This window comes from Patagioenas fasciata, chromosome 27 (assembly GCF_037038585.1).
Source record: "Patagioenas fasciata isolate bPatFas1 chromosome 27, bPatFas1.hap1, whole genome shotgun sequence".
Lineage (NCBI taxonomy): Eukaryota > Metazoa > Chordata > Aves > Columbiformes > Columbidae > Patagioenas > Patagioenas fasciata.
Window position 1 is genome coordinate 5,812,172 of NC_092546.1, and position 27,537 is coordinate 5,839,708.

At 61.7% G+C, this 27,537-nt stretch overlaps 3 protein-coding genes and 1 long non-coding RNA gene across 5 annotated transcripts; 1 reads left to right on the top strand and 3 right to left on the bottom strand.

Moving 5' to 3' along the window:
- Window positions 1-117: 117 nt before the first annotated feature.
- Window positions 118-4,215, bottom strand: LOC139825689 (uncharacterized). The gene is made up of 3 exons (XR_011735912.1): window positions 3,583-4,215; window positions 2,588-2,777; window positions 118-476 (listed from the first exon to the last, which is right to left on the bottom strand). It is a non-coding gene; the product is annotated as an uncharacterized lncRNA (long non-coding RNA).
- A 2,838-nt stretch (window positions 4,216-7,053) lies between these two features.
- Window positions 7,054-12,922, bottom strand: TMEM59L (transmembrane protein 59 like). Its single transcript, XM_065858593.2, has 8 exons — window positions 12,749-12,922; window positions 11,368-11,473; window positions 11,032-11,126; window positions 9,830-9,976; window positions 9,641-9,740; window positions 9,233-9,344; window positions 8,972-9,089; window positions 7,054-8,782 (listed from the first exon to the last, which is right to left on the bottom strand). The coding sequence occupies exons 1-8, from the start codon at window positions 12,905-12,907 to the stop codon at window positions 8,621-8,623; spliced, it is 999 nt and encodes a 332-aa protein (XP_065714665.1). The 5' UTR covers window positions 12,908-12,922; the 3' UTR covers window positions 7,054-8,620.
- A 4,281-nt stretch (window positions 12,923-17,203) lies between these two features.
- CRLF1 (cytokine receptor like factor 1) lies at window positions 17,204-25,150 on the top strand. Of its 2 annotated transcripts, none has more exons than XM_065858590.2 (8): window positions 17,204-17,466; window positions 21,536-21,814; window positions 22,376-22,505; window positions 22,784-22,953; window positions 23,090-23,247; window positions 23,330-23,498; window positions 23,740-23,922; window positions 24,027-25,150. In XM_065858590.2, exons 1-8 carry the CDS (start codon window positions 17,394-17,396, stop codon window positions 24,041-24,043), a joined length of 1,179 nt encoding a protein of 392 aa, XP_065714662.1. In that variant the 5' UTR covers window positions 17,204-17,393; the 3' UTR covers window positions 24,044-25,150. The 2 variants fall into 2 exon arrangements, with proteins under 2 accessions (XP_065714662.1, XP_065714661.1); XM_065858589.2 differs by having other exon boundaries at window positions 17,206-17,466; window positions 23,740-23,918.
- REX1BD (required for excision 1-B domain containing) lies at window positions 24,783-27,474 on the bottom strand. Its single transcript, XM_065858591.2, has 5 exons — window positions 27,390-27,474; window positions 26,653-26,735; window positions 25,749-25,953; window positions 25,577-25,665; window positions 24,783-25,277 (listed from the first exon to the last, which is right to left on the bottom strand). Exons 1-5 carry the CDS (start codon window positions 27,390-27,392, stop codon window positions 25,205-25,207), a joined length of 453 nt encoding a protein of 150 aa, XP_065714663.1. The 5' UTR covers window positions 27,393-27,474; the 3' UTR covers window positions 24,783-25,204.
- Between the last annotated feature and the right edge of the window lie 63 nt (window positions 27,475-27,537).

Consider the following 27,537-nt stretch of genomic DNA (forward strand, 5'->3'; position numbering starts at 1 on the left):
ACTCATTAATTGTCTCCTGCAGGGACCACCATGTGTGCAGCCAGCCCAGGACTGTGGGGACAACCCTGCTCCTCATCACCCTGGGGACAACGGCTCCTGCCACACCATCCAGACCATTATGAACCAGGTTTTATTGCCACAAACACTTTGTGCAAGAGCAGCAGTACCCTCCAGAGGGTGCAGTCTTGTCGTCAGTCCTCCGGCTGCACCCTCTCCATGCCAAAGATGCCTTCGCTGTGTCCCCGCTCGCGGTCGGCGTCGGAGTCGCTCCCGGCTCTCCCCAAAGCGACCGGCGGAGCCGAGGCCAAAGCATCGCGGGGTCCGTGTAATTCCTAAAGCTGGCGCGCATCTGGAGAGAGCGGCCGGTCTAGAGGGCATTCCAGTCTTCGGTGGAAATCAGGAAATTATTCATAGCGGTGGCTCTGCCAACGTCCGGGGGTGAATTTCTTTGATTTACCATGCCTCGGCGTCCACATCTGTATAAGGGAAAGAGGGAATGCGTACATGAGAATAAACGCGCTTGGAAAGCCGTGAAAATACTCTTTCAAGTCAGCCTGATGAAAACTTCATGTTCTGGAGCCCTTCGCTTCAAGGAGAGCAATCTGTTTCAGAGGCAAAGCTGTGTATTTTTCTTATTTAAACCTTCTAAATCTGCTGGAGCATTAAAAATATTTGGCATTTCCACAGCACATTTCATTCCCAGCTCCAAATGCGTTTTACAGACCTTCATTAATTAAGCCTCGTAAAACCTTTGGGAGAAAGGGGAGCAGGACTTATTAATTTGCTATTTGTATTGCTGCGGCGCACGGAGACCCCGGCCAGGACCTCGGGGCCCTGTTATTTTAGACCTGACCTACACAGAAGAGGAGATGTCAGCGGGAGGAGAGGCAGCGGATGGAAGTTGACGCCGCACAGTTCTCGGCGGAGCCCGCAGCAGCTCATCCCCAGGGTTTCGCCCCTTCCACCGGGCAGTGCTGCCCACGAGCCGGGGCTGCAGGAGCCAATGTGGCTCCCCACACCTCCGCACATTTCGCTGGCATTTGGGGGGGCTCCTGCCCCTCCTTACCAACCCCTTGTGCTCCTCCTGCTTCCTCAGACACCAGCTCTGCTTCATTTGATACTTTCCCCTCTCTCCTGTGGCTGATTCCTGTAGCTTTGGCTTTGCAGCACACCCCACCTTTAAAATCTTTGAAAGAAATGCTTTCCCTTTATTTTTTTTAGGCCCATATAGATATTTTGAGCGCATTATTTGGGTTCGGTGAACGCGCAGCGGCCCCGCCGCGCTGCCCGCTCGAGCTGCGAACGTTACACCTCTGCTTCCCCGCAGGAAAAACCAGGCTGTGCCGCGTGCTGTAAATGCCTTTCACATGTTCCCCAGATCCCGGTTAAATCGAACCCCAGAAGGTCTCTCAAAGCATGAAAAATGCATTTATAAGACGCTGGAAGGAAGATGTATTCCATAACTACTCTGGTGACCAGGCGTGCTGACTTGGGTCATGTGGAGAAGGAACCAAAAGGGGGTATTTCTCGTTATTTCATACCGCTGATGGGATTTTATCTCTCACAGCAAATCCAGGAACTTTTTAGTTACCGTTATTGTTTGATTTTATGGGCCATTTGATATTTATTTTTATTTCTATTCATTATTTGTTGAGTGCACTTAGCCCCTTCCCCAAGGAGCCTGCCTTATATCTAAGGTGATTTTTACGACCAGTGTTAGTGCAGCGTCTGAGCCACTCGCACAACTTTAATATATTTATCCCTCACACACAGTATATCAAGGCAGCCCTGGTATTCCTACTGTGGGGAGCGGCGCTCTGCTGTAAAACCACAAATCTAACTGACTGGGTTAAAAAGAATATCATAAACTCCAAACTATTTACATTCTTCTTCTTTCTGATCTTCATTTTAAGCCATCAGGATGTATTTGAGTCATATTTTCGCCTTCTTTTTTTTTTCCTCCGCTACAAAACACGAGGTCTAGCAATGTACCTTTCGCTGCAAGCCAAGCTCTCGCGTATCCCACGACTCCCACAGCTGGGGCTTTAAAATCTGCGTCCAGCACTGTGAGACTAATGACAAAATCATGAGCTGGCAGCGCTGCCTTTTCCTCCGACCTTTGCGTCTCATCCCGCGGGCGCTCAGCAACAGGAATTCCTCGCGGCGCGGTCGCTCGCGCGGGTTGCGTTGGGTGGAGGAGGAGGACAGCTGGCCACAACGAGCCTTTTCTTATTTTCTCCTCCATTCTTGCTAGATTTTCCCCAGCACGAAGCCTCTCCATTCCTTTATTTGCGATGGTTATGCAGGAGCCCCTCGCGCAGCGCCAGCCACCGACACAGCTCTGTCTCCGCGTCACGCGTGTCTGGAGGGTGTCGCGGGGCTTTTTCGGTGCCTGCACTTCTGACCGGTGTTAATCCCTCTCGGTTTCTCTCAACCGCTCTCTGCTAATCCCCGTGTAATCCCAGGGAGGGGTTGAGCACACAGGCTGGGATGTGGCCGCGTGTGCTGGCGACCTCCATGTGAAGATGCGCCACGGCGTCGCCTGAGCTGATCCTTCTCCCTCCCTTTTATTTTACCCCATTTTTACCTCATTTTACCCGCCTGCATCTCCCCATGGTCGTGTTCAGATTGAGAGGTGTTCGAGCTCGCTGAGACGTTCTCGGTGTCTCCTGGGAGGCTGGTGAAGGTGAGATGCTCTCTCTTTTTCCCCCTGAGCATCAGTCTGCCAGTTGTCAACACAGATATAAAAACTCCGCGGCTGAGACCGGCCACCAGCCCTGGGGACATGGGGGGGATGTCAGAGACGACCCATTGACAGGGACAGACTTTTTAGGAGGGCCTGTAACAACAGGGCAAGGGGTGATGGTTTTAAACTAAAAGAGGGGAGATTCAGGCTGGATATAATGAAATTGTTGGCTCTGAGGGTGGTGAGAGCCTGGCCCAGGTTGGCCAGAGAGGTGGTGGATGAACCATCCCTGGAGACATCCCAGGCCAGGCTGGACGGGGCTCTGAGCAACCTGAGCTGGTGAAGATGTCCCTGTCATGGGCTGGATGAGATGAGCTTGGAAGGTCCCTTCAACCCAAACCATTCTATAATTCTATGATTCTATGACCCGGCTCCCACCCCCGGGCAGCGTTACCTGCTGGCCGGCACTGGCATCGCCGTGCCCTGCGGTGAGGAGTGAGCGGGCAGCTGACGGCAAAGCCGCCGGGGATCTGGTTTGGGGAAAGCTCAACACCTTCTTTTACGAGCCTTGGGCTCCTTCCACTCCCACGCACGGCGGGGCGAGCTGACGCACGCGGCACCCGCGGGAGCCGGCTCCCACGCCGGCTGGAGGTGTTGGCCGGCACCGGCGCCGTTCGGCACCGGCGCGAGGCCGCGATCCAGCAAATCCCCTCCGCACATGCTGCGGTGTAAAGCACACGTGTCGTCCCTGTGAAATCGGGGGGGACGGCTCCAGCGCCCGAAGGTGAGCAGGTGCCGCCGCCGCGGCGCTTGAGGGAGCCCGATTCCCATCCACCCGGCCAAACCACAACCACACATCCCCGCTTCCCCGGACCAGCCTTGGCTGCGCTCCTCACCTGGCAAAAGAACACACGGCAGCGAAAATAAACACGGAGGGAAGCGAAAGCCCCTCGCGGCCCGGCGAGCGAGGTCTGCGTTCCAAGAAGTAATGAAGCCCAGGGAATGGAAAATGCATGTCACTTGGCGGCGGGGCTGGCTGCGCGCAGGCGCGCCGTGCCGGCTGCCGAGCCGGGCGCTTCGCCTCCACACGGCATCGCCGCGGCACAGCAGCTGCGCCAGGTCCAGCCAGCGGCACCGCGCTGAACTCTGACATTTGAAGACGGAGAATAATTTGGCTTCATTAAGCCTCCCCCTTCTCCCCCCGCCACCGGCCCTGAGCGGTCCCTCGAGCCGGGCTGGAATGTGCGTGGTAGGGACAGAACCAATCCCATTAGCACGAGGAGATTGTTTTTCGTTTGGTTTTGTGGACGTTGAATCACCCGTGGCTCTGCTTCTCTGGGGCAGGTCATAGGAAGGAGGACGGGGAGAGGAAACCCACGGCCGTGTTTTAGGCCACGGCGCTGCCCTGCCAGCCTGATTTCAGCAGCACCACGAGGTTTCCATCCCGGAAGGCCACGTGAACTCCGCTGCCGGCTCCAGGATGGTGCCCGGCACCATTCGAAAGAGCATTTTTAAAGACAAGGGCTCAGCTCTCACATGCGGGGCCGGGATGGTGCCAGGACCAGCGGCGCTGCCGGAGGTCGCTTTGAACCCCGTCCAACTCCCCACCCTCCATCCTCATCCCCATCGCTCCATCTCCGGATGGAGACTCACCTCCCTGGGGGTTAAAGCTGAATTTACAGCCCTGCGTGTCGGTCAGGACAGCGCCGGATTGCAGCCATGTGCTTGCAGGAGCCAGGCCAGGGGCAGCGAGAGGCAGCTGGAGCAGCCAGAAAATATCCTTCCCCAGCTGAGATAGGAGCCCAGGCTCTTTTTGCTTCATCTTCAAAAGCTCTGCTCTGGCAAGGCCCAGACCCTCTGTTTCCTCCCGATTATGCTTTCTCACGGAAGACCCTCATTTCTCCAACATGAGATGAGAACAAGGAACCTCCCCCGGCTGCTTTGTGTCCGGCAGCATCTCCCCAGGATGTGCGCGGGAAGGAGCAAAGGGAAGCGATGGGTACAGACCCGGATGATTCAACACCACGGCCACTCCAAAGTGGGAGAATGGGTCACAAATCATAAAACTGGGGGTTGGCACGCGTGCGTGCAAGGCAGGGGCTTCTTGGAGTCATTCGCCACCTTGCTGTCCCACTCCTTGCAGCATCCCTGCACCACGGACCCCCAGCAGAGATGTCCTGGGGGGACACAGCACAGGGCTCCGGGCATCCAACAGTGGGACAATGAGCTGTGAGCGCTCCCCAAGTCATCCCTGGCAGGAGAACGACACAGACAGCGAGAGGGGAGGGAAATCCGTGCACAAATGCGTTTGCTGCATGGTCCAGCTCCTCAGCTGGAGCGTGTGAGCGGCGGTGGAGCCAGGCCAGCTCCCGGCAGCTGAGATTTGCTGGGCGGGGGGAAAAAAGGGACATTTTCCGGAGGCGAGAACAGCAGCCCAACGCAGCCATGGGGCCACCCAACCAAACCCCGGCCAGCAAAACCCCCAAAACCCTCAAGACCCGAGAAAGATGGAGCTGTGGCATCACACAAGCAGGTGGCCCATGGCGGAGGCATGGGGGACAGCTTGCTGGGCTCCCCCACTTTTGGAGGCCATTTCTCCCCGCGTGGGAGGTGAGCGCGGGTGCACAGATGCTCGCCGTGAGGACGTGACCCACCACGGGCTCGTGGTCCCCCAGGTCCTCTCCGCCAGCCATGGGATGGAGGGTGCGATTCCATGGCCGGCTGGCTTGCCCGCTGCTCTTCTCTTGCCCGACAGGGCCACACAGCATGAATTTCACTTCCCCTGTGAAACAAAAATAAAACAGGGAATGAGAAGGAAAAGGCGTTGGATGGAAAAGCCCCGGCTGCCTGCTGGGGGGAGTGGAACCAGCTAATTTCATGCGTCTCCTTTTCGTTGGAGTGGGGTCCCTCCTCACCTGCTCCTGGGCACAGTTTCCTGCACCCCGAGCCAGCAACAAGGAATCTGACTCCAGTTTAAAGGCGAGGAGCTTGTCCCACGGTTTGCAGCCCGGCTCCTGTCCCAGGAGGGGACCCGCTCGGAGCCGCTGCCCGCGGCGGGCAGGGGTGACCAGCTGTCTGCACCCATCTCGCCCCCTGGCCCCCCCGCACCAGCCCGTAGTGGGGGGATGCAGAGAGCCCCGCGTTGGGAGTCTCACCCCCAGGGCAGCACCATCCTGGGGTTTCTCTGCTCCTGCTTTTGGTTGAAAGAGACTCTTGGTTGAAAGATCATCGAGCCAAACCATAACCCACGCCTGTCCCTGCCCCATGTCCTGAGAACCTCATGTCCGTCTGTCCAGCCCTCCAGGGATGGTGACTCCAGCACTGCCCTGGGCAGCCTGTTCCAATGCCCCACAGCCCTTTGGGGAAGAAATTGTTCCCCAGATCCAACCTCAACCTCCCCTGGCGCAACTTGAGGCCGTTTCCTCTCCTGCACCCATCAGCTGTGAGGAGGAAACTGAGCTGCACGCATGAGCCCATGCGTGCATAGGAAGAAGAGGGGAAACGAGGGTTTTTCCCACTGAAAACCCCCCGCCAACACCCCAGCACCCATTTTGAGGAGGGAAAGAGTAAATCAGGTTGTGCACGTCAGCGGGACACGCTGGGGCTGCCTGGGCCGGAGGGCTGGGACACGCTCGCACGTGCACGCACCCACCTTTCCCCCGAGCCGTGTGTTTGTGCGTATTTGTCCTGGCCCGGCGCCCGCATCCACACCACAGCCGAGCTCTCCCCATGCCAAGCACGACACAAAAGCTCACGCAAAGTCCTGGAGCCGCCTCGTTCTTAGCACTTCAGTAGCTCAGCGGGGTCCCGGCCCCGGAGCCAGCAGCGGCGCGGGGCCCCGAGGGGCTGGGGCTGTTCTGGGCCCGGCTGCTGGTTTTCTCCGGGATGCGGAGCCAGGACGGGGAGGTGCTGCCTGACCTGGGGGGCTGCGGGGTGCTGGGGGTTCAGTGCAAGTCACAGCTGGCAAAGTCCATGGGTTAGTGCCAGTGTTGCGTTAATGGTTGGACTCCATCTTGAGCATCTCTTCAGGCCAAAATGATTGTATATGTTGGGGTGCACAGCCCCCTCCCCACCCCATGCACTCCCAGCACCCACCGACCCCAAAGCCCATGGGCTGGTACCAGCTCCCCTGGGAACGCAGCATCTCGTCTCAAACCTGATGAATCTCTCGATCTGGTGTCCCTGCCGGCTCCGCAGAGACGAGCATGGCTCCGTGTCCCTGCAAAAGCCTGCGCGGGGGATTTCTCTGCGGTTTGCCACAGGTTTAGTCCTGGTTCAGCTTGTAAAGATGGGACGGTGAGCTGGGAATGGACCTGTGCCCTCCCCAGCCAGCGAAGGGCACCCCGTGAAGCCACCGACTCGCCCGGTTCTGGTACAAACCTTTTATTTCCCCGCCGCCCGTGCTGCCCAGCCAGCCTGGGGCTGGGTTTGCCCTTTGGAAGTGATGCCAGGGGGGCTCTGTGACCACCTCTCGGGGACCCTGAGAGCCACCGTGACCAGGACAGCACCACAGACTCCACTGAGCTTTACATCGAGCCGAGCGGCCAAAAAGCGACAATGTACCCCAAAATGGACATGACACCCCCTTCCCACTGCCACCCCCCCCTAAACCCGGTTCCCCAAACCCAGATATGTTGCACGGGTGACAGTGACATGGAGCAGCACAAAACCGGTGGAGGCTGGGGATGAGACCCCCCCGCCCCACCATGCCAGGGCCCCCCCAAGACCGCTCAGCGCCGGGGAGCGGCTGGCACCCAAAAAACCCAAGGCAGGGAGTCGCAGGTAATAAGTTAATCTGTACAGATGTGTTAGGTGACCGTGGGGACAGCAGGGACCGCTGCCACTGAGCTGTCCCTCCCAAACGCAGGGGTGTCCCCATGCGGGGGGGCGAGGAACCACATGCCGGTGCGAATCAAACCACAAAACGACACACGAAGTCAAGTGATGGAGAATGGCGGGGAGAGGGGGAGCAGAGCCCTGCGGAGCAGGGCAGGGAGGGGACCCCTCCACGCCGAGGGGCCGTGTTGGGGTGAGCCCGGGGGTCCCCGCTTGGCTTGAGACCCCAGGGCTGTCCCTGTGTGTCCTGCCAGCTGCTGCTCGGTCCAACATCAGCTCCAGCGCCGGCATCGGGCAGGGATGCTGCACCAGGGTGAAGCATCCCAGCAGCTCCCGCCTGAGCTCGGGCACGAGCCAGGAGCACGAGACACAGAATTGCCACCTCGTTCCCTGCTCGGTCCCACTGGCGACCTGTTGGCATCACCCCAAGGACATCGCAGAGGAGGGAGGGGACATGGCCATCCCGGGGCCCCTCTGCAGCTCCGGGAAGGAGCCGGCTGGGTCTTCGCGTGGGCATGGAGGCGGCAAGATGGGCGAGATCCGCTCCTCTCTGCGGCTGCCAACGCCAAATCCATTCGCCACGTTTCGGGTCCCCGAGGCAATCGGCTCCGGCCGGCGGAAGGGAGTTCCCAGGGCCGGAGCCGGCGCCTCGGGGGCTCAGCCCAAGGTGGGAGGCCGGGGATGTGCCAAGCCCAAGCGCCGAGCGCTGCAGACACTGTCTCCATCCCCCGCGGCAGCCGGCTCCCTCCTGCCCGGTGCTGGACCCATGCCCGGAGGGCTGTGCCACCCCAGGGGCTCTGGTCGGGAGGGGATGGACAGCCCCACGGCAAGGACGGGCTCCCCCAGCTCTGGCAGCTCTTCTGGAAACCAGGATCCCAGCAAACAGCACAACTACGGAGGAAGCAAAGCCACTGCCGGCTCCCAGGAGCCTCCTCCGCAGCGGCCGTCCCCAGGGAGGACAGTGGGACTGAGCCAGAGCCAGAGATGTCCCTCTGGGAGCTGGGGACATGGGGCAGCCAGAGGAATAGAGCTGGGGATGATGCCACATGGATGGTAACAGGCAGGGTGGCGTGGAGGTGACAAGAAGGGGTGGCAGCGCTACAGGATGGTCTTGTCTAGGTCGACTTTGAGGGGCAGTGGCCCCGCGTCCTCGCTGCCATGCGTGGGGCACAGGGTGACAGCGATGATGGGTGGCAGGGGGAAGGTGCCAGGGCCATCCAGGTCCTCCAGGTACTCCTTGTCCCCATTGATGCTCAGAGGCTGGAAAACAGACAGAGGGGATGGTAGAGGGAGCAGGGGACACGACCCCCTTTGTCCCCAGACTGCGGGACTGGCTGGGGACACACAGCATGGACACATGGGGACCACGAACACCCTGGCTACATCCCACCCAGCAGGGATGGGGAGACCCAGGGTGTCGGGGAACCCTTGTAGGACCCCTCCTGGTACCTGGGTCTTGATGTGCTGCTCGGGGGCCGTCACCAAACTGGCACAGCTCAGCCACAGCATCACCATGATGGAGAGGAAGAGGCAGGCGGCCAGGATCCAGCGAGGAAGGCCCGAGCGCCTGTAACACCCCACCACCCCCCGCCAAAGAAAACGGAACGAGCTTATGGCAGAGCACGGGCTGGGGATTTGTTGGGGGAGCTGGAGCATCCTCCAGCGTGTCCGGTGGGCCCCAGCTCCCCTCGGCCCCCGCATTGCACCTACTTGGACATGCAGCCGAGGAAGTCGTGCTCCGGCGGGGGGGGGTCCGTGTGCTGCCCCTTGGCTTTGCCCCGCGGCTCCTTCCCAAGGGGCTTCTCCCCCTTCGCCCGGGGGCCTGGCAGGGGACAGGTGATGCTGAGCCCGGGCACCCCCCATGGGCACATGATGGGCTGTGGGGGTGCCAGGGGGTCCCCTCTCCCCCCTCCAGGGACCCTCTGCTTGCTGAGGATCCCAGAAGTTTTTTGGAGGGGCTCCCGAGTCTGGACTCACCCCGCGGTGTGGGTGTGGGGTGTGGGATGCGAATCAGACCCGAGAAGCGGGACATTTGTTTAGCTCTGCAGAAATCAGATGAGAACCAAGAGGGCTCGGAAGATCCCAGCCCACCCCCCAACAGCCCAGGCTCCCCCGTACCTGTGTGGGGCTGGGGGATGCGGGGGCTGGGCCTCCGTCCCGGCCGCTCCGGTTGGGTCTCGTGCACCTCGGGTACAGGATATTCCATCTCGGGCTGGGACTGGTGGCACCGAAAGAGGGAGAAAGCGATAAGCAAGGGGGTCCCCACCGCTCGGCACCCAGCAGGGAGGGGACACAGGACACCCCCACCTGAAACACCACGACTTTGCCATCGTCCGCCTGCAGGTAGAAGGTCCAGGTGGAGGAGATGAAGCTCTGGGCAGAGCTCACAATGTCATTGCAGAAGGTGGAGACCAAATCCAACATGGAGAACGATGGCTCCTTCAGCTCCAGGCTCTGCAAAGGAGCAGGGACATCATGTCACCGCTGTCCCCTTGTCACCCAATCCAGGGGACAACGTCCCACGCTGAGGATGCCACCGGGTTGAGCTGGATGCTCAGGGCCGGGGATGTGCAGGACCGTGGTCTGGCCCCAGGGGGGTCACCGAGCCTGGGGCTGTGTCCTCAGGGCTGTCACCCAGTGCCAGGGCTGTCACCCACCCCTCGGCAGCCCCGCGCTCACACCAGCTCTTTAAACAATAGGAGCAGAGCGGCCCCGAGATGCCGAGGGCGTTTTCTCTCCTGGCAGCCTCCCCGTGCCCTGGATTCTTGGCCGTCGCGGCGGTTTGTTATTTTTAAAGCATCCCTGCTGGAATCCGCTTGGCTGCTCCCTGCCACTGGCTTCGAACATTTTCCGACAGCCCCTTGCACGGTCAGAGCAGCAAACAGGAAATAAATAGGTCAGATTCTGTATCTAATTATTATACTAAATCTGCTTTGCCTGCTCGTCTGGGAAGCTGAAGGAAAAACGCTTTGGGTGGGTGAAGGGGGTGAGGGCCCTGCCCGCCAGCCGGTTGCCCCCCGTGCTCATCCCGACCCCGGAGCGGGGCCGGCAAACAGGATCAGGCACCGGCAGGGTCTCAGAAACAGGCTGCAAAGTGGTTTTTGAAGGAGCCTCAGCTTCCTACTGCACAAATTCATCTTCATCTGCACGTGTACAAAGCCAAAAGCTTCTACCTTGGGCCAAAGTCTGATTTAATTAATTGGACAAAAGCTGAATTAATTAAATGTAGGAGGAAAAAGCACTGCTAATTGCTGGGAAGGATAACAGATCAAAACTGGGGGAATCTGCCACAATCACCGGGCAGAGCTTCTCACCCTGGGAATTGGGTGCAACCGCTGTCCCTGACCCAAGGCTCCGGCAGCCCAGGCTGAGCTCAGTTAATCTGGGGTTTATGCTTTGAACAAAGTGCGATAGGACAGCGGTGGAGCCACGGCCCGTGGCACCAGGGACAGGCTGGGTGGGTGAAGGGGGGGACAGGGGGTCCCCATCCGCATCTCCCGGCCTCTCACCTTTTCCCTCCTGCTCTCCACCTCGGGCAGCTGCTTGCGACACCCGGTCACGCAGCCAAACTGCTCCTCCGCGCTGCTGTAGGCTTCGGCGCAGGCTGGGGCAGGAAGGGGGCAGAATTAGGGGATGCTCAGTCCCTCTGCTGAGTCCCCAAAACCCCCGCACCCCTCCCAGTTTACACCCAGCGACTCTAATCCTGCACCCCACTGGGTTTGCTGTGGGGTTAGGATGCAGCCCCAGGGCAGGATGCTCGGGAGGGTTGAGGCGTCACGGTGGTGCCAGCAGGATGTGGGGGGCCCCCCCGGGATGTGGGGGACACTTGGCTGCCAGTTCCTCACCTGCTTCACACTCGGCTCTGGTTGTGTTCAGCTCGGTGCTCGCATCCACGAAGTGACAGATGGAGAACAGCCGGCAGCCCCGGTAACAGGCGTTGAGAACAGCATCCTGCAGCGAGGAGGAGGAGGAGGACGAAGAGCTGGCACCAGGCTCAGCCTGGTGGCCGCACTGGACCCCCACTGCAACCCCCCTGCACCCGGCTGGGGGGCACTGGGCACCCCCACCCTCCTGCAGGACCACGGCCGGGGCTGGCACCCCGAACCCGGGCCAACGGCATCCCTGGGGGGGAGAGCTGCCTTCGCACCCCGGGTTGCAGCCAGTGGTGGGGTTTGCACGTGGCCTCGTCCCCATCGAGGCCCCCACATCTCTGCTGGGGCGCGTGGCCATGGGCTGGGGGTGGCGGCTGCTCGGGGGCTCGTGTGCATGGGGTGCATGCATCGAGGGGGCTGGGAACACAGCAGAGGCGTGCACGTGGGGGTCGCTGCATACACAGGACTGGGGGGCGCAGGGCTGTGTGGCCCCACGGGGAGCGTGGGCAGGGCTGGGTGCTGCTGGGAAGGGAGCCAGATGGGAAAACAGCTCCATCCTCCAGCAGCGGGGGCCACGCGGGCTCCTGCCAAGGCGCTGGCCCAGATACAGCCCTGCCACCACGGGGGCTTGGGGACAGTCCCGGGTGCCACCACGCGACCCCTCTGTGGTCCCCAGCGGAGCACGGCGATGGCAGCTCCGATCCGGCGCTTTCCGTGATGCTCCAGGTCAGCAACCAGCATCCAGCTCCATCTCAATCCCTGCTGCCGTGGCCCACGCCACTGCCACGGCGTCACCCGCTCGCCCTGGCTGTCCCTGTGCCACAGCATCAGTGATGGGGTGCAGGAGGGAACCCCAAACCTGATGTGGGTGAGACTGGGGGGCACTGAGGTGTGCAAAATTGCTGTAGGCACCCCAAACCGGGGTGGATGCCCTCACTGGAGGCACCCCAAAGCTGAGGTGGAGGAGAACACTGGGGCTCCCCTGCTGCCCCCCACAGTGCTCCCAGTGCCCCCCCGGTGCTGCCCACAGGGGGGGCCCAGTGTGAGGCCATGCAGTGGCGATGCCCATGCTGGGGGGGGATGGTGCTCCTGGTACCCCCGATGTGCCCGGTCCCCCTGGTGCCCCCGATGCTCCTGGTACTCCCGATGCTACTGATGTTCCCCGTGCTCCTGATAGCCCCGATGCCCCCAGTAACCCCGGTGCTCCCCCTACCCCCGGTGCTCCCGGTGCCCCCAGTACCCCCGGTGCTTCTCGTACCCCTGATGCTCCCGGTACCCCCCGGTGCTCCCGGTACCCCCGGTGCTCCCGGTGTCCCCGATACCCGTCCCCCGTGCCCGGTGTCCCCGGACTCACAGCGGCGGCTCGGCGGGGGAGGCTGCGGCCGCACTGCCCGCGGCAGCCCGCGGTGTCCCCGAGCTGGGACAAGAAGGGGTCGGTGGCGGCGGCGGCGGCGGCGGTGGCGAGCAGGGCCAGGCCGAGGGCGAGCAGGGCCCGGGGGCGGCGGGCGGCCATGGCGGGCGCGGGGCGCGGAGCGGCGCGGAGCGGAGCGCACCCACCGCCGCCGCCGCCGCCGCCGCCGCTGCCGGCCCCGCCGTGACGCGCCGTGCGGCGGGCGGGGGGAGCCGGGGGCGGGGGGAGCCGCCGCATCCTGCCGCAGCTCCGCCGGCACCGGCACCGGCAGCCCCCGCCCGCGGTACCGGCGGGCGGCGAGGAGCGGGGATGCCGGGAGCGGCGGGGGAAGCGGGAGGATGGGGGGTGAACGGGCACCGGGAGATGCAGCGGGGGATGCGGGAGGACGGGGGATGCTCAGACACCGGGGGATGCTCAGACACAGGGGGATGCTCAGACACAGGGGGATGCAGGGGTAGCACGGGATGCAGGAGGACGGCGGTGCACGGGGACCGGGGGGTGCAGGAGGACATGGGGTGCATGGAGACCGGGGGGTGCAGGAGGACGGGGGGTGCAGGAGGACAGGCAGGGGCCGGGTACCAGGGGTACAGCGCAGGCACCGCATCCCACCCGCACCCCACTCTGCAGGGCCCTATCCCAGCCAGGGCGCTGGGCGCTCCCCGACACCCCAGATTTACAGCTTTGATTTCGCAGAGTTTAAAAGACATAAAAGGCGCAGACTTGGCCCCACGCTCACCGCTGCCCTGCCCCTTCGCCTTATTTATGGCAGCACCCCAAATTGGGCCTGGGGGGAGGAGGAGGAGGAGGGCTGGGGACTTCACTAACCTCCAGCCCTAATGGGGAACACATGGCAGGACCCCGTAACAGGGAAGGGGGGCTCTCCTGGTCCCAGCTCAGGGTTGAGGGGTGCTCCACACCCTGGGGAAGGGGGAGCAGGATGGGGGTGGCTGGATCCCCACGGGGATGATCGGGGGACCGCAGCCCTGTGCCCCCCCTGGGAGCAGGGACTGGGGCCTCTCCTCGCCCCGCTGTGCTCCGCCAGCTTATTCATCTTGTTAATCAAACCAGGGCCGGGAGAAAATGTGCTCCGGCCGGGCTGGCGGGGCTGCCAGGTCGGCTTTGCTCCCCCCTTCCCCCTCCTGGAGCCCGTCCAGCCCCTCAGCTTCGTGTCCGGCACCAGTGACGAATGGCCAAGTAAATGGGATAGATTGGGGGCCGTCACCGTAAATCACGGCGCCGCGCCGCAGGTGAGGTTTCCAGCGGCCAGGAGGGACAGAGCCGGAGCCCCCACCCCCAGAAGGACCAAAACCCACCGGATCGAGTGCCCGGAGCACCGTGGGCAGAGCAGCCGGTGGGCAGTGCTGCTCCTGCACCTGCCTGCGCTGCGCCCGGCGCCAGCCCGCGCTCCATCCACCTTTTAACAGAAAAAATGCCCTTTCCCAGGCAATAATATTCAAGTTGGCAAATATTTACAGTCGGGTAATTCCCGGCCCTCCCTCCTCTTCCCACCCCTCTCCAGAAGCACTCGATGCCTTTTGCATTTATCACTACTGACCTACTTTTTTTGGTTTGCTTTGCTTTGCTATTTTCTGGAGCCTTTCCTGAAGCCGCAGGCTCCCCCCACGCTGCCTGGGGTGTCCCCACCGTCAGGGAACCTGTCACCCCATGGCCTGAACCCGCAGAGCCCATCCCATGTGCTCAAGCACCCCCTTGACATCAAACGCATTTTTCCCCCCCTCTAGAGATCAGCAAACTCCATCGCGGGACTTTTTGTGCTTCCCAAGGCAAACAAAGGCGGGAAGGTGCGGCTGCGGCTGCGAGGATGCTCTAGAGGGAAAGGGCTGTGCCGGGGGGGTGGCAGGGAAAGGGTTAAGCGGGTTATAAATTACCCGTGGATGTGGAAATGTGACTGAGAGGAATATAAAGAAAACTCTGACTGCTGGATTCTTTGCATTTCTAGCCTCTTTATTTTTCCCCCAGGTCACTTTAAAAGGATGCAGGCAGTCCGAGGCAGCTCCGCTGCGCCTCTCCTCCCGGTTTGCTGGGCTTTGGGTTCTTTTTGCTGTTTGTTTTTTACACCCTGGCCCTTGAGCCAGATGCTGTCTCTGTCCAAGGGTTTTATGAAGTGAGCTCTGGCTGGGAAATCAAGTAATTAGATTAATTCAGGGTAGATGTGCTGGGCCCAGCCCCGGTGACACATGATGGAGGGTTGGCAGGAAGGTGATGGTTGGTGGGAAGCCGGACCGAGGATGCTCAGCCTGGGTTTGGAGTCGTCACCAGGGCCACCCTGGGGTCCTGGATCCATCCGGGGGGGTCACAGAGGGGGAGCCCGTGGCTGTCGGGGAGCTGGGCCCCACGGCCAGATCCTGCACCACAACAGGGCGAAGAGGCCCTGGGAACGGAGCCACGGCGGGGGGGCAGCCGGACCGTGCCAGCCCCGCGGGACCATCGCGCTGACGCCGACAGCCCGGCCCGGGGGTCGGGGGGGCTCTCAGGCCGGATCCTGCCTCCCAGCCGGTGCCTGCGAGTGCAGTGGCTCATGAGCAGGAGGGAGCAGCCCTTTAAAGGTCACTGTCAAAGGGCAGCGCTGACCACATCTGCCCACATCTGCCTGCGGAGCGAGGGACGCGCTGACTCAGAGCGCAGGTCAGCGGCTCTGTCACCCCCGCTGCTCCCTGCCCTGGCCGGATCCTGCCACCACCTCGGTGCTGCGCAGGTTTGGGGACCGCGGGCATGGCAGGGCCAGCTCTGTCCTCACATGCTGTCCCCACCCCATAGCATGGGGTCCGGATGCTGCCGGGGGTCAGGGAGGGCAAACATCCCTGAGCCACCTGAGGTGACACCCTGGGTATATCCCAGATGACACCAGTGGGGACCGATGGTCCCTATGCCACTGTCCCCCCACCTTCCCCCTGACCCCCCAGCAAAGCCTCAAGCTACCTTCTGATGCTGGAGCCATCCACGTCCCCTCTGCCGGTGAGACCCCCCATGCAGGTGGGCAGCTGCTGGTCCCCAGCTCCGGGGGGGGTGATTTCTCCTCCTCCCGCCCCCCCAGCACCCAGCGCTGGCTCCCAGCCTGGGGGCTCCGGGGGGATGCGGGCGGTGGGTCGGGAGCGGGGGCGGCCGCCAGCCCCGGGGGGGCCGTGATTCACTCGGCCAGACTGCGGACACTGGGGCTGAAGTTTCTCAGGCTGGGTGGCTCCCGGAGCCTGACATTTTTGGGAAATTTCAACAAAAACAGTTCAGAAGCTTCCAAAAAGCAGCACGATGGGAAAAGGCATTGTTTTGCCTCTCTCCCGCCCTCTTTTTTATTGGATTTTTAATCTGTGCGGTCCCTTCGGCTGGTGCCAACACCTCCGAGCCATGCGATGGCTCCCACACAGTGTCCCCACTGTCCCCACATGGCCACAGGACTCAGATCCCCCCGGGTGCTTTGGGACAGGGGCTGACTCACAGTGTCACCCCTTTGGGAGGGACGTCCTGGGTCACCGAGGTGTCCCGTGCCACCCTGGCTCTGTCCCCCCACGCTCCGTGCCCTGCAGGGAGCGATGTCCCTGTCCTTGTAGCCCAGGGGATGCAGGGAGCTGGGACAGGGAGCAAAAGGACAGTGAAGGCCACCAGACAATGTCCCCACGGGCTGGAAATGTCCCCCTCTAGCTCTGAGCCCCCAGAGTCACCCGCAAACCTCAACCGTGGCCACGGTCCACAGATTCAGAGCTCCCAGTCCCACCCACGCTTGGGGACCGTGGCCTTGTCACAGCTGGAACCTGCTGTCCCGGGGCTCTGCCACCTGCCTGGGGGTCTGCAAAGCTCTTGGTGCCACCAAATCCTGGGTGGTGGGACAGGAGGAGGCACAGGGACATGGACAGATGGCTTCACCATGGAGCTGGTGGCACAAGCGGACACGCCAGCGCTGCCAGGCTGCCCGGGGGACAACCCGTCCCAGAGGGGGTGTGAAGCCATTGGGGGCTTTTTTCCCACCTTTTTGTGTGTGTGTGGGCGGAGGTTGGTGAAAAACAAAGATGTTGGGTTTGATAGAAAACATCGGGATTTACGGGAAGATTTTCCCATTTTCACCCCTCACCAGAAAACAGAAAAAAGGGGTGGATTTTGGTTTCCTAAAGCCACTTGGGGGGGGCGGGAAGATCCCGGGGAGACCGGCGGGGCGGCGGGTGCAGCGCCGGGAGCGGCCCCGGGGGCGCGGGAGGGTCCGCGGCGGCCGCGCATGAGTCACCGTGGGAAGGCGGCCCCGGGGCGGCTCTTCCTCACCTACCGCGGGGCCGGGGGGAGCGGCGGAGCGGGACAGCGGCCCCGGGGGCACCGGGGGTGCAGCATCCCGCGGCAGCGCCGGGCGCGGCCGGGCTGGCACCGCTTGTCGGGAGCGGGACCGGGAGCGGAGCGCGGTGGCGGGGCCCCGGGGTCGGTGCCTTTCTGCCCCCCCGGGGGCGGGTCCGGGCCCGGGCGGGGCGGGGCCAGGGCGGCATTTAGGGCTTTGGTAACCGGGGGGTTGCTCAGACTTGCTCGGGACTTCCCCGGACGTGCCGGTGCGCTCCGCCGCCCCGGGCACCGACGGGCACCGGAGCCGGCCATGCCGCCCTTACCGCTGCTCCCCCCGGTGCTCCTGCTCTGCATCCGCCTCCTCCGTGCCGAGCCGCTCGCCTGTGAGTACCGGGAGCACCGGGCGGCGCCCGCAAGGTGGGAGCGGGGAGGTGGGGGGGGCGATGCCGGGGGGTCCCGTCGGGGCCGGGGCGGGCGCTGCGCGGATCTCTCCCCGGAGATTCCGCCGTTCATTTCGGGCCGGGCGGTGTCTGTGTCCCCCTCCCCACCCCCCGGAGATGCGGAGCGGCCCCGGGAGCGGCGGGGGCATCGCCGGGGGCATCGCCGGGCGCACCTTGGGGCTGCGCGTTGCGGGAAACCAGGGACCCCCCCTGCCAAGGGCAGCCGGGACCCCCCATCTCCCCCCGGCAGGCAGGCGGGATCCCCCTCCCTCCTTGTCCCCGCAGCCCAGCCGGGACCCCCCCTCTCTCCCCGCAGAGAACAATAGAGGAAACTTTTTTGTTTCCCCCATCCCCGAGAGCAGCAGGGATCCCCCCGCCTCCCCTGGGAGCAGCGAGTGCGCTCTGTCCCCGTAGAGAAGAGGGGACCCCCCCCTCCCCGAGAAGGGTGGGACCCCCTTTGCCCCCCCCGCCCCGCAGAACCCCCTCCCGGAGAACAATGCGGCTCCATTCCCCACCCAGGACAATGGAAACCCCCGTCCTGTGTCCGGAGAACAATAGCGAACCCCTTCCCCAACCGACCCCTCCCACCCCCGGGAGCGATGAGCCCCCTTTGCCCCCCCCCGAGCCTCTGAGACCCCCCTCCTCCTGCTAAAAACAACGGGGACCCCCCCGTTCCCCACCGGAGAGCCGTGCCCCCCCCTCCATCCCAGAGAACAATGAATCCCCCTTTTCCCCACCCAGAACAACAGGGAGCTCCCTCCCCCACAGAGAACAATGAATTCCCCCCCCTTACCCCCCCCCAAAAAAAATCCCCTCGGGGGGTGCTTCACAATGATGCTCATCTGGGGGTCCCACCGGCGGTGGCAGGTCCGGGAGGTGCCACCTGTGGGCTCAGCCCCTGGGGGATCGAGATCCCCCATTGCTGGGGGGGACATGGGAGGGTCCCCCCCATCCCCGCAGAGCCCCCAACCCCAATCAGCCTTTGTCCTATCCCAGCACCTCATCCCTTTCCCCCGGGCCGAGCGAGGGGAGTTGAGACCCCGCTCCGCCGCAGGAAGTTCGGCTTCCTCCCGCCGATGGGAATTTCTCAGGGCGATCCGTGGACGTTCGCTCCGACGCCTCGGCAGCTCCCGCCAAGGAAAAGCCACCGCTTGGCACCTCCCGTGTCCCCAGCGCCGGCGATGCCACCGGGCCCCGGCACCCCCTGACCCATTTGTGTCGTTCGCGGGGATGGATCGCAGGGCAGTAATTACAGCAGGAGTTGCAGAAGCAGCGGAAAGGGGAGAAAAAACGCTCCAGAAGTCCCTTGAGGAGCCGTTAACAAGAGTCTCCTTTTGGCGCACCGTGGTTTGGGGGCACCCGGTGCCACTCGCAGCCCATTTCCCACCACCGGGACCCCCATTTTCCTCCCTACACTGGGGTCCAGCAGGGGAGCGCTCGCCCCCCGGCCCCTCGACGTGCGGCGCTGGGGAAGGCAAAGCCAAATCTCCTTTTAGAGAGCGAATGTTTCCCCTCGGTTCAGCTCGGTCGCTGTCTGGAATGCCTGGGCTTTTTATAAACCCCTCCTTGCGCCGAGGGGTGGGCACCAGCAATGCCACTCGGGGAAGAGAAAGGGAAAAAGATGGGGAAAAAACCAACCAAAAGGAGAAATAAAGCGATTTTGGGCACCGTGTCCGCCTGCAAACCTTGTTGCCCGAGCTTTAGAAGAGCTCTAAATGTATACATATTTTTTTAAAACGTATTTTTCTTGCATAATTCAGGGCTGCCCAAATTCCCTTTTGTTCTCCAGGGCAATTATTTCTATCATTTTCCCTTAACACATCTCAATAAATCTGTTTTAACCGCGCGGTCCCTGACACTTATCGGAAGGTTCTTCCTTTTCTTTCCCAGCCCCGATATAAAACTAAAATGAAATCCGGCCCTTCGGAAGAAAAGCACAAGCGTTCCCAACACCTTGGAAATGTGGTTTTACTTTATAGCGTTACTTAGCACCTGATCAGCAGTTTTTTTTCGAATAGGAAAGCCATAAAGCCCCGAGCAGGTATTTTGGTTGCAGCTCGCGCATTCCACAGGCTCCTGCGTCTCCTTCCAATCCAATCTGAAAACTTCACACTTTTCCCTTTTAAAACACATGTTGGCCGCTGTGGCTGCGGAGAGGGGGGGAAATCGCAGGGAAAAATTAAAATAAAAATAATAAAAATATACTAAATTGGCCCCTTCAGAGGGTCCCGCTCGGGGGACGGGAAATGTCTGGTTTACGGCGCTCGTGTGTGTTTCTGGTGCTGTTTAGATTAAGATTTAGGAGAATTAGGGCCCGGAGCGCCGGGTCGGGTATCGGCGCACGGCGGGGGGTGGAGGTTTTTTGGGGGGGGGGGCCTGGATGATGCGGGAATCGGGGGTCTGACCCCCTTCCCCAGGGATGGGTTTGATTTGTGGCTTGGGGGGGGATGGATCTGTGTTGTCACCCAGGGATGCTCAGGACCCCAATGCGTCCCAAACGCTTCCGCACCCGGGCGCCTTTACCCCCCGAGCGTCCCCCAAGCCACAGCGGCCACCGCTAATTAAGACCCCCCCTGGGTAACGAGGGTTTTGGAGGGTTAATTACTCCGGGGGAGCCGGAGCGGAGGTGGGCGCTGAAAGCCGAGAGGGGTCGGAGGGGAGAGGAGGTCGCGGCACTTTCCGGGAGGTAATTTGGGGAAATGAGCCCGGCGCGTGCGGCCGGAGCCGATAAGGCTGATGGACGTGGAACAGAGCAGCGTGGGGGGGTCCCGTCACCGGGGGGCCCGCGGGTGGGTTTTGGCGCGCGGTTGGATCGGCCGGTGCCGGGAAGCGCTGGCGTTGTTGGTGTCGCCGATGGGGGGGGAAACGCCCCCCCAAACTTTCCGTAGTGGCTTTTGGAATCATTGTGCAAAATCTGCAGAGCCACGAGCCGGCCCTGGTTAAACCAGAGTGTCACCGAGAGCCCCCCGTTGTCACCGAGAGCCCCCCATTGTCACCGAGAGCCCCCCGTTGTCACCGAGAGCCCCCCAAAGGCTCTTGAACCCCCCGCCTGCATCAACCAAGGAGCCCCCAGCACCTCCTGAGCTCCTGTGATACAGATACACATAGAGATATTTAAATAGATCAAATAGATATGAAATAGATTTAAATATAGAAAAAATGATATAAGGCTAAATATAGAAAAACGGCTATAAAATACAGTTAAATACAGAAAATATGGATATAAAATATAGTTAAATACAGACAATGGCTCTAAGTTAAATATAGAAAAATGGCTATAAAATATATTTAGATATAGAAAAAAGACATAAAATACAGTTCATATAGAAAGATGGCTATAAAATATATTTAGATATGGAGAAAAACAGAGGCAAAATACAGTTAATAAAGCAAAGTGGCCATGAAATATTTAGATATAGAAAAAAAGACAGAAAATAGATCTGATTAGAGAAAGAGGAGGGAGAAAATAGATTTAAATATAGGACGAGGAGTTTTAAAATAGATTTAAATGGAGAAAGAGGAGGGAGAAAATAGATTCAAATGGAGGAAAAGAGGGAGAAAATAGACTCAGATGGAGGAAAAAGGAGATGGGAAATAGACTTAAATAGGGAAAAATCAAGTATAATAGATTTAAATATTGAAAAAGGAGGTTTAAAATAGATTTAAATATTGAAGAAGAGGTTTAAAATAGATTTAAATAGAGAAAAAGTAGATAGAAAATAGATTTAAGTAGAGAAAAAGAGATGGAAAATAGATATAAATACAGAAAAAATAGATACATAATAGATTTAAATAGAGAAAAAGGAGATAGAAAATAGATTTAATCAGAGGAAAGGAAACGGAATGTAGATATAAATAGAGAAAAAATAGATATATAATAGATTTAGATAGAGAAAAAATAGATATAAAATAGATTTAAAGATGGAAAAATAGATATAAAATAGATGTAAAGACAGAAAAAATAGGCCTATATAATTATTGTTTGAAACCCCCCCTCTTGTCTCCGGTGCAGACCCCGCCGTGATCTCCCCCCAGGACCCCACGCTGCTGATCGGCTCCTCGCTGGTGGCCACGTGCACCGTCAGCCCCGGCTCCCGGCTGCGCGCCCAGGACCTGTACTGGACGCTGAACGGGCGGCGCTTGCCCCCGGCCTCGTACAGCGCCCTGGGCCCCAGCACCCTCGGCGTGTCCCTCGCCCGCCTCAACGGCTCCAAGCAGCAGTCCGGGGACAACCTGGTGTGCCACAGCAGAGACGGCGGCATCTTGGCCGGCTCCTGCCTTTACGTTGGACGTACGTCGGGGCGGCCGCGTGTGCCCGCTCGGGTTGCCCCTCCTCGCCGGCAGGATGATTTTTGGGGGGATCCCCGCGGGGACTGGTGCCTAGGGGCGCTGCCAAAGGACGTGCCGTGGGCTCGCAACGCTTCGCTGGCGGCTGCTCCTTTATTTGCTTTAGTTTTGATTCCACCCCGCGGCTCCTCGTCCCGGCTGGCGGGAGCGCGCGGCAGAGCGAGGCGCGTTTTTGGCAAAGCCTCCGCAAAATTACGCTTGTCCGAATCAATAACCGTAAGATTTTTATCTCGGGCTATTTTAGGGACGATGCTACGTCCCAGGAATACAGAGGCTCAGCTGGGAACGCGGCTTGGATTTGCTTTTTTGGGTTGCTGTTGCTGGAAGAAAACAGCTCCAGGGCGCAGGCAGGGCTGGGCGCAGGAGCTTAAACCCCCCCGGCAAACACATTTGCAGCACAGGAACCTGGGGACCGAGGTGTCGCTGCCCGCCGTGACCACGGGCTGAATTTCACTGCTCTGCCATTTCATCCCCACTCTTATTTTATATTGTTTTCCTTCCCCAGTACCCCCAGAAAAACCCATCAACATCACCTGCTGGTCCAAGAACATGAAGGACCTCACGTGCACGTGGGCGCCGGGGACGGAAGGGGAGACGTTCCTGCACACCAACTACACCCTCAAGTACAAGCTCAGGTGGGCGCTTGCTGTAATTCCTGTTATTCTTTAAAATGACGGGATTTAAGGCTCAGGGCTGGCGGGGTCTGTGATGCCTCCCGGTGTGATGAGCTTCCCCGGGTCTGAGCCACACCGTGCATGCCGGGGAGGAGGGTGAGAACCGGCGACCCAACACCTCACTGGTTTGACACCGGCGGTGTTGAGCGGTGGATAACCGAGCCGGCGGGTCCGCGTTTGCTCGAGGATGGGTGAGCAGCCTCGCTGGACCGTGGCCGGCACTCAGCACCCGTCCGCAGGTGGTACGGCCGGGACAACACGTGCCAGGAGTACCACACGGCCGGGCCCTACTCCTGCCACATCCCCAAGGACCTGGCGCTCTTCACGCCCTACGAGATCTGGGTGGAGGCGTCCAACCGGCTGGGGGTGGCCGTGTCCGACGTCGTCATGCTGGACATCCTCGACGTGGGTGAGTGATGCAGCCCCGGTGTCACCACCGCGTCGGTGACATTGCCATACGTGAGCAGAACTGCTCCTAATCCAATCAGGCTGTTTTCCCCAAGGTTTTTTTTTGCATTTGCGGCTCGTTAACCCTTTCCCCGCAGTCACCACCGACCCGCCGGCCGACGTGCACGTCAGCCGCGTGGGGGACCTGGAGGACCAGCTGAGCGTGCGCTGGAGCTCCCCCCCGGCCCTCAAGGATTTCCTCTTCCAAGCCAAGTACCAGATCCAGTACCGCGTGGAGGACAGCTCGGAGTGGAAGGTGGGTCGGTGTCACCCGTGGGTGCCACGGGATGTCACAGGACGCTCGACGGTGCCAGCGTTACCGTCTCCTCCCTCCCCAGGTGGTGGATGACGTGGGCAACCAGACCTCCTGCCGCCTGGCCGGGCTGCGTCCCGGCACCGTCTACTTCGTCCAGGTGCGCTGTAATCCCTTCGGCATCTACGGCTCCAAGAAAGCCGGGATCTGGAGCGACTGGAGCAACCCCACGGCCGCCTCCACCCCGCGCAGCGGTGAGTGCCGCTGCGCACCCCCCCTGCACAAACGGGATGTGCGGGGGGGTCCCGTCCCCGCTCCGTGCCCAGCACCTGGATTTCTTGCAAAGGAGCCAATTCCGAGCTCGGCTTTCCCAGCAGGAAGCCAAAAATCCGCTCGTTTCCCTCTCGCCCACCATTATTCACAGCGCGGCGGTGACGGGGGGGGGGGGTCGGGCCGCATGTCCCCCCCGTGGCGCTGACCCTGTTGTCCCCGCAGAGCGAGCGGCCGGGGGCTGCGACCCCAAAGGGGGGGAGCAGAACACGACGCTGCGGCGGGAGCTGAAGCAGTTTTTCGGGTGGGTGAAGAAGCACGCCTACGGCTGCTCCAACCTCGGCATCAAGCTCTACGACCAGTGGCGCGCGTGGCTGCAGAAATCGCACAAAACACGCAACCAGGTAGGTAAGGAGCCTTTCGCACTTTTTTTTTTCGGGGTGGCCCCGGTGGGGGGGACGCAGGGTGACGCTGCGGCCGGCGGCGACGCGGGGCTCTGCTCCTCTCTGCAGGTTCTTCCCGGCGATAAGTTGTAGCCCCCGGGGGACCCAGCGCCAGCAGCACGACACGGGGCGCCCGGCGCCCACCCGGGACCACCCGCGCCCACCCCGGCCCCGCCGGCGCGGAGCAGGAAGGCGGGCGGGGCGAAGCGCGGCCCCGCGGCCCCCCCGGGACACGGGATGGCGTGAGGTGGGGGGGGCCGGCCCCGGGAGCCCGTCCCGTGCCGCTGGCCCCGCGGCGCTGCAGCCCCGCAGCACCGAGGGGACCCCCCAGCGCCACCCGGCTGGGGGGGGCACGGAGGTTTTGCTCCTTCCCCACCAGCCGGAGCAGCCTCTGGGATGAAAGGGGCGGCGGGGGCTTCCCGGGTGTCCCCCCCTCTCGGCGCAGCCCCCCGGGGAAGCAGTTTTGGCTGGTTTTTCTCCCTGGGGACCCACGTGCGAGCGCGTGGTGGGGGGGTCCGTCCCCGGGGAGCCACGCGGGCTGGTTTGAGGCTGCTGGGGTTTGCCCCCAGTGCCTGCTCCAATTTTGATTCAAACCAGCCTTATTTTGGTTCCATTTCAGTCAATTAGGAACAGATTTAAGCTTAATGCCAATAAACCTCTGAAACCCCCCCGGGGTGTGCGTCAGCAGCGCGCGGGGACGGGGATGCAGCGGGCAGCCAAACGGGACCCGTGGCGCTCGTCACCCCCCGCCCGGGGACCCGGCCAAGGGGGAGGGGGTGGCACTGGGGGGACGCAAACCTTTTAGATCGCACGACTCAAGCCAGCTCCGTGGGGACGGGTTTATTATGGGGTGACCAGAGAAAGGGCACTCGGGGGGTGCCAGAGCTGGTGTGGGGCTGGGGAGGTGGGTTTGGGGGGGCTCCAGCCGGCAGCAAAGGCCGTGCCCATCCCAATGGGGTGGTCAAAACAAGGCTCCACAGGCACTGGTTTTCCTTGGGAAAAGCCCCAGCAGAGCTGGGGAGGGGGAACCAGCCCCACACCGGCCCCCTCTGCTGAGGGATGCTCAGGATTTGGGGGGACCCCACTGCTCCTGGGGGGCCTTCCGCACCCCTTCCAGCCCACGGCCAAGAAAAGGGGCCGGGGGGAAGGTGCCCACCTTGCCAAGGTAGTGTGGGGTGGGCCGGGGGGCCAAGCGGGGCCCCCATTCCACCCGCCGGCCCCTCCAGCCGTTCCCACGGGGACACCCATCACTCAACTTCTTCCGAATCGTACTTGAGGTCCTGGAGAATTTCGCTGATTGCCTCAATGGTTTTAATTAGCCTACGAGAGCGGATGGAAACTATAAATAAAGCCCATATGGAGCGTATTATCTGGGCCGCCTCGCCTTCCCCGCGCTGTTTATGAAACACTCAGCCCGGGGAGGCCGAGGGGACCGCGGCCACGCGGCATCGCCAAACCCTCCCCGGGGCCGCGGCCGAAAAGCGCGTTTGAAGGCACCATCTGGGGCCCCCCCGGGATGGAGGGAGGGGAAAGGCGGGGAAGGGGCTCCCAGCTTGGCAAGGGGGGCGATGCCGCCGTCCCAGAATTGAGGGGCAGACCACAACGGGGCCACCACCTACTTGTGCTTGAGCTCCCGCACCTCCTGCTGATGGGCGTCCACGTCGGGTTCATCCTGTGCCCGCTGCCGGGCCAGCTGGAGCTGCGCTGTCTGCGGGGGGGACACGGCAAGAGATGGGACCCCCCCTCCCCAAAAACAGCCCTGGGATTCTCCCCCCAGAGCCCACTGCTCACCAGCTGCAGCTTCTCCTGCTCCCGTTCCTGGAGGCGGGTGAGGTGCTGGGCCAGGTCGGGGCGGGCGAGCTCGTCCCGCAGGCGCCCAGTGATGCTCAGCACCTCCCGGGAGATGCCGCTGAACGTCAGGGTGATCTCATGGACCAGCTGCCGGTAACGGGGGAAATCGTAGTGGGGTGCGCTGCTCAGGTACGCCTGGTGGCCCCTGGGGACAGGTTTGGGGGGTGAGACACCATCAACGCGGTCGGGGGACTGAGTCCCCTTTGCCACCCCGCTGTGGAGCACCAGGGAGGTCGGTCTATCTATTTATCTATCTATTTATCCATCCATCTATCTATCCATCCATCTATCCATCCATCCATCTATCCATCCATCCATCCATCTATCCATCCATCCATCTATTTATCTATCTATCCATCCATCTACCTATCCATCTATCCATCCAGCCATCCATCTATCCATCTATCTATCCATCCATCCCTTTATCTATCCATCTATCTATCTGTCCATCCAAATCCTTAACCAATAGTTCCCAAAAAGTGGTACAAAAATACAGTATGAAAGCACAACCTCCAGCATGACACTCGCAGTTACAGCAGCACTTTCCAGTTTCCCCCCACCCAGATTTGGCAGCTTTTGCCCCCCCTGCCCAGGCAGCTTCACCCCTCGCACGGGAGCTTGGCAGCTGCTTTTTGGGAGGGGGATTTGTTTCATTCTCTTTCCAGTCGCCAGCCCGTGTCCCGGGAAGGCCACCATCTCCTGTCGGGTGCTCCCATAGGACACAGGTGTCCCCCTGGCAGCTGCAGCTCCTCAGCCGCCCCGGCAGCCTCTTCCCATCAGACGTCAAACCAAAATAAACCGGGGCTGTGGACTCGGTGCCCCGCGTCCCCGGTGCGGTACTCACTCCTCCAGCAGCCGGTACGCCTCGGCGCGCTCGCCCTGCAGCGCCTGCAGCCGCCGCAGCAGCACGGTGACGGGCTCGCCGGTCTGCCGGGGACACGGGACAACGGTGGCACCGGGATGCTGGCTCTGCTCCCGTTAACGGGCTCCGGGCAGAGCCGGTATCGCCCGGGGGTCTCGCCACGGTGCCAAAGCCTCGAGTCCCCGTTATCCCCCTCGGTGCCGGTTCTGGGGGAACCCGGGACCCCCCCCAGCCACGTGTGAACGGACCGGCCCCGTGAATCACCCCCACCCGTGATCCGGAACGCTCCCCGGCCCCGTGTGCGCGCACCAGGACCCCCACCCCCCCAACCACGTGGACACAAAACAAACGGGCTCCGAGACCTCCCCACGGCCACGCGTGCACGAACCGGACCGGTACCGGGACCCCCCCGTCCCGGCCACGTTTGCGCGAACGGGACCGGGACCCCTCACCCAGAACCGCAACGGTACCGGGACTCCCACCGGCAATGTATGCACGCACGGGACCGATCCCGGGACCCCGCCCGGGCCACCCGTGCACGATCCGGAACGGTACGGGGAACCCCACCCGTCGCCACGTTTGCGCGAACCGGACCGGTACCGGGATCCCCCATGCACGAACGGGACCGGCCCCGGGATTCCCCCGGGCCACGTTTGCGCGAAGCGGACCAGCACCGGGACCACCCCAGCCCGTCCCCGCGGCCGCCCGGCCCCGCTCACCATGTCCCGGTCCCGGTCGGACGGCGCAGGCCCGACGGGGCGGAGCGCGGAACGCGGCTCCACCGCCCCCTGCCGCTACCGGCCGGTACCGCCGGCCCCCGCAACGCGCTTTTTATTGAAAACCGCGCCAATTTGAGCAAAAAAAAAA

What these genes read in the sequence shown, in the direction of transcription:
- TMEM59L (XM_065858593.2), bottom strand. Translation starts at nt 12,907, where the DNA reads ATGGCCGCCCGCCGCCCCCGGGCCCTGCTCGCCCTCGGCCTGGCCCTG. An exon ending in TCCCCCGCCGAGCCGCCGCT is followed by an intron (nt 11,474 to 12,748) that starts GTGAGTCCGGGG and finishes TCCTCGCTGCAG; the next exon opens with GATGCTGTTCTCAACGCCTG. An exon ending in TGGAGAGCAGGAGGGAAAAG is followed by an intron (nt 9,977 to 11,031) that starts GTGAGAGGCCGG and finishes GCTCCTTTGCAG; the next exon opens with AGCCTGGAGCTGAAGGAGCC.
- CRLF1 (XM_065858589.2), top strand. Translation starts at nt 17,394, where the DNA reads ATGCCGCCCTTACCGCTGCTCCCCCCGGTGCTCCTGCTCTGCATCCGC. An exon ending in CTCCTGCCTTTACGTTGGAC is followed by an intron (nt 21,815 to 22,375) that starts GTACGTCGGGGC and finishes TTCCTTCCCCAG; the next exon opens with TACCCCCAGAAAAACCCATC. An exon ending in CGCACAAAACACGCAACCAG is followed by an intron (nt 23,919 to 24,026) that starts GTAGGTAAGGAG and finishes TCCTCTCTGCAG; the next exon opens with GTTCTTCCCGGCGATAAGTT.
- REX1BD (XM_065858591.2), bottom strand. An exon ending in GCGTACCGGCTGCTGGAGGA is followed by an intron (nt 25,954 to 26,652) that starts GTGAGTACCGCA and finishes ACCTGTCCCCAG; the next exon opens with GGGCCACCAGGCGTACCTGA. An exon ending in AGCAGGAGAAGCTGCAGCTG is followed by an intron (nt 25,666 to 25,748) that starts GTGAGCAGTGGG and finishes TCCCCCCCGCAG; the next exon opens with ACAGCGCAGCTCCAGCTGGC.